Source organism: Apaloderma vittatum, unplaced genomic scaffold (assembly GCF_000703405.1).
Source record: "Apaloderma vittatum isolate BGI_N311 unplaced genomic scaffold, ASM70340v1 scaffold16895, whole genome shotgun sequence".
In the NCBI taxonomy this organism is placed as follows: Eukaryota; Metazoa; Chordata; class Aves; order Trogoniformes; family Trogonidae; genus Apaloderma; species Apaloderma vittatum.
In genome coordinates this window covers 23,209-35,540 of record NW_009715652.1, presented here as the reverse complement: position 1 = coordinate 35,540, position 12,332 = coordinate 23,209, and the positions used below count along the sequence as shown (strand labels likewise).

Here is a 12,332-nt window from a genome sequence, read left to right as displayed (position 1 = left end):
CCGGCGGCCCCCACGAGCACCCCGCCGCCCCCAGCCGAGACCGTGCCTGAGCCTCAAACATACCAAAGCCATACGTTTCTTAAATACAGCGACGATTCAAGTAATTTATTAAAACCTGCTTCTCCTTTTGAAATATATATATATATATTCTTTCGAATGCCTAGATTGCAGCATGATTTACACATGCAGTTTAAAGTCCTGTAGCGTGAGAAGACTGAGGCAGCAGAAATCTTACAGCGAGCTGGGGTTTGGCTGTTCCGCAGGCCCGGAGGCCCGTGTGAAAAACAACTCGAGAGCACCACAAACGCTTCTCGTGGGATGACAAAACGCAAGTTCGGTTTCTGAGGGTGCTTTAAGCGGCCGCCGGATCTCTGAGCTTTTGGCTGCTCGAGGACGGGGTTGTGCCGCCATTAGCAATCCAAGCGCAACTCTTTGGAGCTCTTCACAAAAAAAAAAGGTCTTTGCACCGCAGCTACATCTGGAATTAAAGGAAGGGGGCATGGAGGTCGCGCTGGTGACACCGCAAAGAGCTCCAGCTACGACACCTCCAGCACAGGGACTGGAACAGCCACACGTGTTAGTGCGTTGGATTTTAAGGCCTAAAAACTGTTTCTGACGGATTTTTGTACGCCCAGACTGTGCCACAAAGCGGCGGAGGAAAGCCTTGCGTTTGCCTTGTACTCACACCGTGCCTGTAACCCCAGCTGCTGCGTTCCCAGGTAAGAGGATCAGAAAAAGTGCAATTAATCAACGTCTTCCTTCCCCCGCGGAAGAGAATCTGCGTGCCCCCTCCCACGAAGCCGACCCCAGAGAAGCCTTTTCTCCACAGCAGCTTCACCCGAGAAATGATGGGGTTGAAATGCCCGCTCCCGCCCCGTGAGCTCACGGAACTCCCAGCTCAAAATTGTCACAGCGTATTCCAACGACATTCATAAAATTCAGCACTTGGGATAAAACCCTGTGGGTGCTGGTCACCTCTCCCAGTCGCTGCTCTTTCTTCCGTCGCCAGTTCGCGCCACGCACCGACGTCACCCTCTCCTGACACGCAGCAGACTGGGGAGCAGTTGTTGAACAGTTCATGTCTGAAAGGATTCAAAGCGGCTTCTCGGAAACCGCGGTGAATTGCTTTTGTTTTTCTTGAAAGCAACTGCAGATAAAACGATTCTGTTGTAATTGCACGAACGAAAACGTGAAGGCTGAAATTAATGTTCAAGAACTGTAGCTGTCAGACCAATAATACCATGCTTAAGAAAAGAATCAACCGAGCTGTCGAAGCGTTTGATTCAGCTATTACACCAGTGAAACCTGAAATGTTCAGACAAAAAACCAGCAAGAGACTATAAGTCAAGATAGCTTCCATTTTCAGTTAGTTTAAAAACAGCCGAAAACTTAAATTTTTCTAACGGCTAATTGTATACACTGTGAGTCTCATGCAGATTAATACAACTTATTCAAAACCTAAATGTATTCTTAATAAAAAAGTGTTCAGAAATGACATTTCTAAGTCGTAGAGAAAGCAATTAGCATCATAGCTACCTGTTCAAACCTATATTAAAGGACTACAGAATTTCATTTACACTTTTGCACGAAATTGCCTTTTTTTCTTCTGCAATTTTAGCTACGAGTAGTGAAGATTCGTTTTCCTGGGAAAAAAATAAAATAAAATAAAATAGAAGTTCTTGATCCTGCACCTGCGCTCCCCGGAGAGCAGCGAGCGACGGCCTCACACGGCTGACTCGCCTTCCAGCTCCGACGACGCGGCAGCTCCTTTGCGTGTGAGCTTCAGCACGGGCCGCCCTGGAGCCGTTGCCCTCGGTGGCCTCTGGAGGACCCAGTCCCTTCTGTTCTTCCTTTGGCTCTTCGTTGACTTCGGGGTAAATCACCAAGAAGGCAGCTGTCAAAAAACCCAGGAAGGACCCCACGGAAGCCACCATGGGAATGACTCGGACCGTGCCAACCGCATCCACTACTCCACCAAGCGCCGAGGCCACGAGGATCTGGGAGATGTAAACCTGGCACGACAGAATCGCGCAGTCGATGCCAAATCCGCGCTTGGAGTTCCCCGGGCTGTGGTGGATGTACTGGGAAAAGATGAGGAATGTTTGTTAGGAGGTAAAACGATGGGTGAAATCAAATATTTAAACACAGGTCTCCTTCCTCGAACTTCTGAGCCTCGTGGTCAACTTGTCGCCACCCTTGTGGCTCACGCAGGCTCTACGAGTCCAGAGCAACAGCCTCCTTATCGACTTCTCGAACCAGAGAACGGTTTGGATTGGAAGGGACCTTAAAGTTTATTTAGTTCCAATTCCCCTGCCAGGGGCGCTGGAACGTTCTCCTCATCTTACACCAAGGGGCAGGTATTTGCTGGGGAGCTCCGACTGTGAACTGGCTCCAAGATTAGGTTTTGAAAAAAAAAAAAATTACGGGAAAAAAGGTGGTGGAAATTATTTTTTATGATGATCACAGAATTGCCCGGATTGGAAAAGTCCTTTAAGGTCATCGAGTCCAATCATTAACCCAACACTGACAAGTCCTCGACTAAACCATGTCCCTATAAGGTTGTGTCTACAAGACTCTTAAATATCTTCAGGGACGAGGACTCCATCACTGCCCTGGGCAATGCTTATGAAAAGGAATCCCCCTCCCAATACAGACACATCTAAAATAAACGATCCTTCTGTAATTTGTAATCCAAATGGAATAGAGCTAAAAAATGGAAAGTAAATCCGTCGTTGCCAGTAGGATTGGTTTGCTTAATGTCTCCCCCAAAATTGTATCTGCATTTCCAGACTCACTTTGATATCTACGATGGTGAAGAACCTGAGCAATGCTAACAGAACACATCACTATAGCTATATAATAAGTACTCCCAGAATTATCTCATATGCACCCAGATCCTTCTATGTCTCAGCACAGTGTGACGCAATCAGGACCCCACTGAGCCAACCTGACGCTAACACCATCCGATTTAAGCAGCAGCTCTTGCTGTTTACTACGAAGGACGAATCTGTGCTCTGGCACACATCCCCACAAAGCAGGTGTCTCAAATAATGGGATTTCAGAAATCCATAAATTTGCTGCCATGATCTTCCGAGAAACATGAACACTCTGCTGTGATTCAAATACTCACAATATTCCACGTACCTGTTTAATATCATGGTATTGTCCCAAAAGTGCGTAGGGGCAGTAAGAGATACTCATCGAGACTATTCCCATGGTGCTGATCATTATCATGGTGACGTAGACGTTGGGGAACATCGCCATCACCGCAGTGCCAAGAGAAAAGCCCAGCGTGCCCAGGATGTAGATCACTTTGATACTAAGGTCATAGTTGTCCAAGTATTTCTGCAACAAGGCTGCGGAGATGAAGAATAACAACATGAGTTATCAGTTTGCTTGATGAAGTTTTATGGGACTGATGCAGCTGTCACAGCTTGAAGCTTGACGGAGACTTGCCTAAACCATGCTATGGGTCCGAGACAGAACCAAAACGCCTCGAAACTCAAACACAGAATCACAGAACCATTAAGGTTGGTTGGAAAAGACCTCTAAGGTCATCTAGTCCGATGGCCAACCCAACACCACCATGACCACTAACCCATATTCTGAAGCGCCACGTCTCCATGTTTTTTAAATACCTTTAGGGACGGTGACTCCACCACTTCCCTGGGCAGCCTGTGCCAGTGCCTCAGCACTCTTTCAGTAAAGAAATTTTTCCTAATATCCAATCTAAACCTCCCCTGGTGCAACCTGAGACCATTTCCTCTTGTCCTATCGCTAGTAATTTTTGAGAAGAGACCACCGTATCACGGGCCGCTCAGTCCATTCATTAATTTTACCTACTTTCTCAACAAGGGCACACTCTGAGCGCAGAGGAGATTCTGTTTCTAATGCAAGCACGCTCGCTGAACGAAGCGCTCAGGTAGCGGACGTTTACAGCCATGCTTCCCTTTGTGTTGAGAAACAAGCTGCCCACCTGAACCTCAGTTTGACACGTCTCACCAAAGAGGCAGCGGCCCCGATACCGATCTGTGCAGACGTGCTCACACACATGCTGCCAAAGGCAGAAGGTGAGTTTGGCGAAAACTCTCCATTTCAGAGGCTGTGTTCCAAGTCTAAATTCTGCAGCTTCTGTTACTGGAGAGCATGAAAGACTTTGAGAAATGTGTGTTTATGTTCCCGATTTTAAAAACAGTCTTTGCAAAGCTCATTTTACATACGCTTGAATTTTCCAGCACATTTTTAGTTTCCTGACAACCAGCTAAATACCCTTTGATAATAATACCCTTTGATATCACTTTGTGCTTTAGGCCACTTAACCCATCTGCTCATATTTCCACCTGTACGCTCCGAGGAATTTTTTAATACTGATTCTTACAGAAGCCCCTCCCCTTCAGACCAGCCGAAACGCTTTTCCTGAATATCCTTCACCCCAAACAAGGAGGCGGATGCAAACCTAAGTAAAACTATTTTCAAATTGCAAACACGTATGCGAGGCGCGTTCCACTGCCTGATTTTGCTGTCTCTTACCTGAACAAACGGCAGCAGTAGCAGCATAAATTACCAGTCCCCAGCAGCCCATCTGAACTCCGGCGTTGTAGGCGTGTAACTCTGTCGAGTTAGAAGGGGCCTGTGGCAAACACAAATGCAGAGACGTCTTCTCGTAACGAGCGCACCTCAGAAATGAGTGACTCTAAGCAGGCGGTAACTGTTCTCTTACCTTGGGATCGCCCTGAAAGATGACCTGTCCCATGAAATCCGTGTAGAACACCGCTTCGGCGATGATGGAAAACCAAGTTAAGAGGTGACACACGCACAGTCTCAGCAGCTCCTTTGGCATCTTTAGCATCGACAACCACAAGAGCCTGACGGTGGTTTCGGTCTCGCCCTCTTCGCTCTCCGTGTCTCCGCTCGAATTTGTCGCGCCGCTCTGGTTCCTGTGCCTGTACCTCTGCCGCTGCCGCTTCTGCATGTCGTAGATGTCGTTCATGCTGCGCGAGGACTTTATCAAGACGATGGCATTGGCCCGACGGAAGCGATAGCGGTGAGAGCCGATTTTGCCGTAGTAGGAGAAGGTGTACGACGGCTGACGGTAGAACATGTGCCTCCGCCTTCGCATGGAATTGGAAGTACTGGATTGCTTCATGCCTATTCTAGCGTGCCCGTTGAGGAACTCTTTTGGTAGCGAGCCGTTCACATTTGGGACTTTATCTTCGTTTAAGCGATTATCAAGCAGCATTTCCTCCTCTTTCTCATTGTCCCTGAGGAAAGCAGACAGGTGGTTGAGTTTGGACTTCACGATCTCTTGGCTCGTGTTGTGGGGAGTGTTTGGATACGAAGCGTCCTGAAAAATGGAGGGTTCGATGTCGTGCAGAAAAAGCAGCTCCGATTCGATTTCCAGTGTGGCATCGGGCATGTGCAGAACCGAGTCGCTCTTGCTTCTTACAATGTTCACCTCAAGGAACTCCATATTGAGGTCATGCTCCGACTGAACCTCGTCATGGAACATCGAGGCTCCATACGGCTCTTCCTCACTAATTACATTCAGTCGATTCAGAGGGGGGAGACTCCCACTGAATTTGACACTGGAAAGTGTGTCTCCTTCGTCATCAATCCTGTCCTGCTGAGGGTTATATTGCTCTTCTTCAATGCTAAAAAGATGGAGAGCAACGGAGACGGAGAAAATAATGGCTGCGAAGAAGAAAAGGACTTGCTCTTGAGATTTAAAAATACCACCCAAGAAGGTTTGTGTCCAGTCCAGCCCTCCCAACATATAACCGATTGCTCCTCCGAGACCTGCGGAAGACAAAAAATCCAAGCAGTAAGTTCAGGAAAAATCAATTCAGTCACAACTAGGTCATCAGGAACACTTGACAGCTGCCAAAAACGTATCGACCGACTCCATACCAGCTGAAAACGCGTGGATGTTAAGGGCCATGTCTTGTTCTTCGCTATCCACCACATCCAACAAGTAGGCTCGAATTGGCCCTTCCGTCGCATCAGCGCAAAAGTCCAACACCACGACACCGAGGACCGTGAGAACAATACCGATGGGCTGCTTGTCCGGGACATCGCCGATAGCCAGACCTGAGGAAAAACAGAGGCGGAATCTGAGCACATCGGTCAAAAAGACAAAACCACTAAGAGCAAGGTTAAGCTCCTTAAGAGAACGGTGGCTGACACACTCACTAGAAACGTGCCTTTATGGAACAAAACGCCAATTTCAGCTCCGGCACAGCTTCGTAGGGACAAAGGTTACGTTTTTACATTTGTAAGGCTGACATTTTATTTTTCAGGATGTTATTTTTCAATTACCTCTTAAATCTTAGACAGCATTGGATATTATTTTGTGTTTCTCACGTGTTATTTTCCTTCAAATGCCAAAGGCTGTTTTTATAAAAGGCAGCCGTGGCGAACGAGGAGAGCATCCAAAATGACATATTTTATCTGTCAGTTACAAGCACAGGTAACATTCCTGACATGGTGCCTGATGTGCAATGGCCACAGTAAACCAGGGTAAAGTGAAATCTAACCCCTTTCTCTTCGCTCTTCTTAAACATTCGTATATTCTAGATCACTTTTATAAGAGAAACTTTTAAGGATGAAGCAACATGAAGGTAGTTTGCATGGCAAAAAGCATCAGCCAGCTTCTATTGAGATAGCATGGGATGAAATGCTTTTCATCTACAGAGAGGCAGCGTAAGTATAAAGCTGAAGAATTTTTCATTAAGCAAACCACTGACAAAAGAATGAATTAACTTGAATCAGGGAGATTTAGAAGTTACACATGCAAGACTGATAAAACCATTAGCGTAACTGATGCAAACGACAGCAGAAAGAGATGAACGAGCTAAGCCACCCCAAATCAGCTCAATCTCGAGTGCTATGATTCCTGCATGTTCAATCCTCATTTATGCCAAGTCCTCTGAGTGCTAAAGGCTTTTATACATGCTCCACGCTCAGTTGAATCTTAAAGCGAAAACCACCCAATGGTGCCAGTGCTTTAGATTTCTTGGAAACCTGAACAGTACGTACAGCAGAGAGGCCAAGAGTTGAGCAAGATCCACACACAGCTGTTCTCCCGGGACATGGTTGTGTTACTATAAGGATTAGCAAACCTCTTTTTTAGCTCCTTGTTCCCTTCCCCATGCCAGAGGCCAGGTTATGGAAAAGGGTAGGAGACCACCTTGGTTTTCGCAGCGCTTCCCCGAGACCTCGACTGAAATTAGGATTGCAAGGAACTGGAGAAAGAGGATGGGAAAGCGTGAACATAAATCGGGATGAAGACAGCGAAAGCCTACAGGGCCCTTCTAGAAGAAAAACTAGTTGCAAACGAGTCTGTTAAGACACCCCTTTTGGGAGAGACCAGTGAGCGAGGCCTTCTCTCCCTGAAAAGTGACACAAGCTACCATTTCATAAACTTCAATGAAAGTTTAAATACTGCTTTATCATATTATGCATCTGCTGTTCTAGTGCTGACTTATGCTGGTGTAAACTGTTAGCGGCAAATCTCTACCTTCTAGTGCGGCAGAGGTCTCACTTCAGCTCGGTTTGCTCCAGGCTCCCTTGGGAAAGACACAGGAGCTTTAAAGTGCTTTTCAAAAGAGGGTTTTCATGCAAAATCTAACCCAACCACATCCCAGGAACAGATGTTTAAAGCACCCAGCTCAGCTTTCACAGTGCATTGCAACAGCTGCTGCGTCTCAAAGAAGTCACATCACACAGAAGTACTGCTGGAGTACCTGGAGAGTATAGAAAGCTACACAACAGAGTGCATCGCCATGCAACAAAAAATCAGACAAAATCAAAGATGATACTTCGTGCTGCTTTATCAGAAGGTGAGATATTTCAAAAATAAGCCCCTAAACTGTGCATGAGGTTTCCTTGTCAGTATCAATGGCTACTGATCTAAACTATGTGGAAGTAAGAGCCCTGTCAATTAAAATCTTGTAAGAGTGTTGCAGTCTAAGATCCTGCACGCATCTGGAGGAGAAGGAATAAATCATGGAGACACAACAACAAAGTACAATTGATACCATATGACAGCAATTCAAAAATTTAATATTGCTGGGGTAAATTAAAAAAGCAGAAGCTAATGTCGTTCATCTGCAAAGGCTGTCCATGGCAGTTCGCAGAAAACTGGAAACCATCATACGGTATCCCAATCTGGCTTAGAAAAAGCTAATATGCTGAGCCAAGGTAACATTCCACTCGTTTCCCTCAATTAGTAAAACTTTTACACAATAGAGCTGCATCTAACCTCCCCCTTCCTTCAAAAAAAAAAGAGAGCCAAGAGGATATTATTAGGTGCTAAGTTCCTTTCATTTACATCAGTCTAACCACGGTGTAAACATTTCCCCAAATGTTCTTGCTGTCACCTCTCCTACACTAAATTTACAAAGAGATTGTAGATTGGAGATTAAGTTCTGTAGTAAACTATGTTCAAGGGTAACTATTTTTACCAGCTTTGATGGGGGCTCAGGAAAAATTATTTTCCCACATAGTTTTTGATAAACAGATATTAACTGTGTTCTGGGCTTTTTCAATACTGGGGCTAAGAAAAGCACAAGAAAAAGTGAAAAGATAATTTTTGAAATAATGCTGGAAACAGGATGTGTTGCCAGATACGCATTAAAGGGAAAACGGATCACAACAGGAAACATTTCCCTGTGAACAGGTTGCTACAATTTTCCCATGTCAAGGATCAACCAAATTCATCTCAGCGACTGCAAACATTACGCTGGCAACCATTGTGTTACTAACACTCCACTACCTGTCACAGCTACGGTTGCACAATACGTAGCACGGCACTGTAACTTTCAAATGAGAATAAAAACGTGCTCAAGCGCAGGGCTGCAGAGATTTCTAAGGATTTTAACACTAAACATTAAGTTAAATCAACTGTGGGTCATCATCTTTCACTTTGTACGTCAAAACCCTAAAGCAGCGATGTCGGCGGGAGATACACGTGGGTGATTTCCTTATTATTTACCTATGACAGAACCATTAAGGAAAAGTGCAACTCCAAAGAGGACGCCAATGCAGAGAGCGAGGATAAAAGGCCGCCGGCGGCCCCAGCTCAGCGTGCAGCGGTCACTGGCCGAACCGATAAGCGGAGTGAAGATCAGGCCCAGGATAGGGCTGAGGAACCAAGTGAGGCTGTAGTATTGTTCAGGAAGACCTAAAACAAAGACAAAAAAAACGATGTAGAGGTTATTACGTTTCACTTGATACGTGGAGTTTTGTTACGCCTTTGAAAGCTGGAAGTTTACCTACAGAAAATTCCCTTCCAAATGAACGATCCAGATAAAGTCTCTTTATCGATTGTTAAAAAACAGCTGAGGAAATCATAGATCACATATTTTTCAAGTACCTGGGCAACAGGAGGAAGCAACAGACATATTTAAGCTGCTGAAATAAAAGTTAAAAAGAAAAGAGATCTCTAACAGCGGACTCGCAAGATTAAAGTAATTACTACTGTCCAAAACACTACACTTACACTGAATTTTTTTTGACAGGGGTGTTGGTGGGGATGGCCCCTGTGAGGAAGCAGCAGCCCAGGTCTGCAGTGTTGAAGCCAAGCAGCTTTGTTGCACCCTCTATCCGTTTGTGGACTATAAACCCAAAGATCTCTTTGGGATGCTCGGAAAGATCCCTGGTTGTCACATAAACACATCCCTTTCTCAGCAAAACCTAACATCCAGCAGGAGTTGAACGTTATAGTGGTGCTGTTTGTGTAAGATCTCCACCATAAAGAGTTATTAAAGGGATAGAGAAGGACAGCCAGAATTTGAGTGTCATATGAAACATCCCATTTGTAAGCACAAAAATGTTTACTCATAAAACTGAACAACAGACAACAAAAGGAAAAGCAATTATTCATCAACCTCTAGAGAAATCTAAGAAGGTTTGCTTATTTCTGCTATCCTTGCTTTTTTTTTTTTCAGAACTGAAGTGACTATTCATAGGATCAGATGGAAACAAATTGGATGTATTCTGTAATATTTACCTAGGGGGAAAAAAAATCATTACAAATAATAATAATTTCTCTAGAAGAACCTCGCAAAGCCCTGCTGGACTCCTCTCCAGCGCAGAGAGCAATGCCCTGCAGATGGCAGACGTGCCCAGGAGAGCAGCTAATTCTCGGGTCCTTGGAGATGTGCCTTCCCCTCTGTTTATCGGCACAGGTCAGGGAACCACTCAGACACAGAATCACAGAATGCGTTGGCACGTTTCTTAGCAAAGCATTAAAACCAAAACCAATAACTTTCTTGGAGACCCCCTGAAAAACTCGGTGTCTTTACTCCCAGAAGGAAAACCATTTATTATTGAAACCCAGCGTGAGCCGTCTTCGAGATCAACCTGTACCTTGCGCTCGCTGCTCGGCGTGCCAAGGCAGCCGGTACCCGGCAGGATTATACCAATCCCTGCCCAAAATAGCCGATGCTGCGAATTTGGAAGTCTAATCTCCCGCTGTTTAAAGTACCATCGAATCTTGACTAACAATGCTGACGCCTTCCAAGAGAGAAATGAGATTTTCCCAAGGTCGTCTTGTGCTGCACAGTGACATAGATTATATTATAGGAAAAAACCGCTGTATTTTTTTTGCCACAGATAACTAACTTGGGCACTGGGGTTCAAAATCTGTGTGATCTGACTCAGCTTTGGCTAATGAACACGCTGGCAGTGACAGCCACCTTGATGAGCTATTAGAAGAGATTTACTTCTTCTCAACCCACACAACCTGTGGTTTAGGATCAAATATGCCCGTGAAAACCCTGCCCATGCAGAACGGGAACATTCTGCACGGTTTTAACCATCTTTCCTTGTTACAGGCAGCTGAAGGCCTGTACCAGAGACTGATACTCCACATCAGCACCTACCAGCTACCTATCGACTCCTTTTGTGGCAGGTTTTAGACCTTTAGGAAAGGGCTGCGTTTGCACGCCTTGTTCACATCGTGATTCAAACCACTGCCTCCTGCTCAGCTTTCCCAACTGTCTGGTGACATCTTGGCTGACACAGAAGTTTTAGCTGAGACAAAAGCAACTGGGGGGAGCACATTAGGTGTAAAGCTTTGGTCCAGGAAGCCACTCTTGTTAGCACCATCCCTCCAGACACCAACATTTCTTTGCACCACGCAGCTTCATTAACGAGAGCTACTCTAATTCTAAGTGCGGGTCAGGGAGGCAGAAATCCAAATAAAAGAGCAGGGGGAAGCTCCACCTCGCTGTGGTTTTAACATACAATCATAGAACTGTCAGGGTTGGAAGGGACCTTAAAGATCATCTAGTTCCAACCCCCTGCCATGGGCAGGGACATCTCCCACTAGAGATTCTCTTGAACTTCACTGAGTCCAACAGCCTTCCCGGGCACACGAGCAGGTTCATGCACCGTGGGTTTAACTCGCACCCAAATGCTTATTGGCCCCTGCCTGGGCTGGCAGATAGGTGGGAAGGACCCCTTAAAACAAAACTAAAAACGAGAAAGAGGAAACATCCAGTTTGAGGCAAACAAAACTAAACGGTACATTACGATTCGTTCAGGGCGAACTTTTTCTTCTGCAGGACACAGAAGAAATGGCAGTGTGCAAATACCCATCTCGTTTTGGCCCCACGGAGCCGTCCTGTCGAGTGGCAGCTCCGCGTCAGAGGTCGCTACCGCGTCATGCTGAGTCACCACAGCGAGTCTGTTCTAAACAAAGTCAGAAGCTACAGCTCAACTAGCGTCACCGAGCTTTATGGCAGCCGTCACCCAACATCTGAAATAATTTAACGTCCTATCACTGCAAGAGGGTTGTGTGTTGACAACAGAAGCTTCTTTTCTGAATTATGTTGTGACTGGTGAATTATGAGCTGGGACATGTCAGTCGCGCTCATCCATCAGTAAACACTCACGAGATGCTGGGAAGGTGTTGCAGTAAATCATTCACTTGTTTTAAATAAACACAGAGGATGGAGACAGGCGAGTGCTCCGTTCCTAGCATTACAAGCATGATCCTATCTAATCTGAATAAACAACCTCAAACGGACAATTGTGTCCATTTTACATGTATCGAAGAGATTATCTTTCAATATTCCAACATCCATTGAGGGAACCAGCTCGTTTTAACAGAGACTATGAGCAGAAACAACAAGGAAACACTAGCATAAGCAACAGGAGTGTATATCCAGGGACACGGGGCTTGCACATTGTCCTTGCAGCCACCACTTTATCTCCAGTCCATGATGGGGCTTCTCTGTGGCATATACAAATTTTAACCAAAAAAAGCTCTCGAAACACTTAATCCCTTTGAAATGATGATTCTTCTGAAGAGAATTAAAATCTGTTTA

General features: G+C 45.5%; 1 protein-coding gene across 1 annotated transcript in view; it reads right to left on the bottom strand.

Annotated features, from left to right (window-relative positions):
* Positions 1-1,723: 1,723 nt before the first annotated feature.
* Positions 1,724-12,332, bottom strand: part of SLC45A4 (solute carrier family 45, member 4) — a 33,809-nt gene continuing 23,200 nt past the window's right edge. Inside the window, 7 exon segments of the mRNA XM_009869237.1 lie at positions 1,724-1,793; positions 1,795-2,081; positions 3,145-3,356; positions 4,531-4,630; positions 4,721-5,796; positions 5,908-6,087; positions 8,993-9,181. Coding sequence (XP_009867539.1) covers positions 1,724-1,793; positions 1,795-2,081; positions 3,145-3,356; positions 4,531-4,630; positions 4,721-5,796; positions 5,908-6,087; positions 8,993-9,181 — 2,114 coding nt within the window.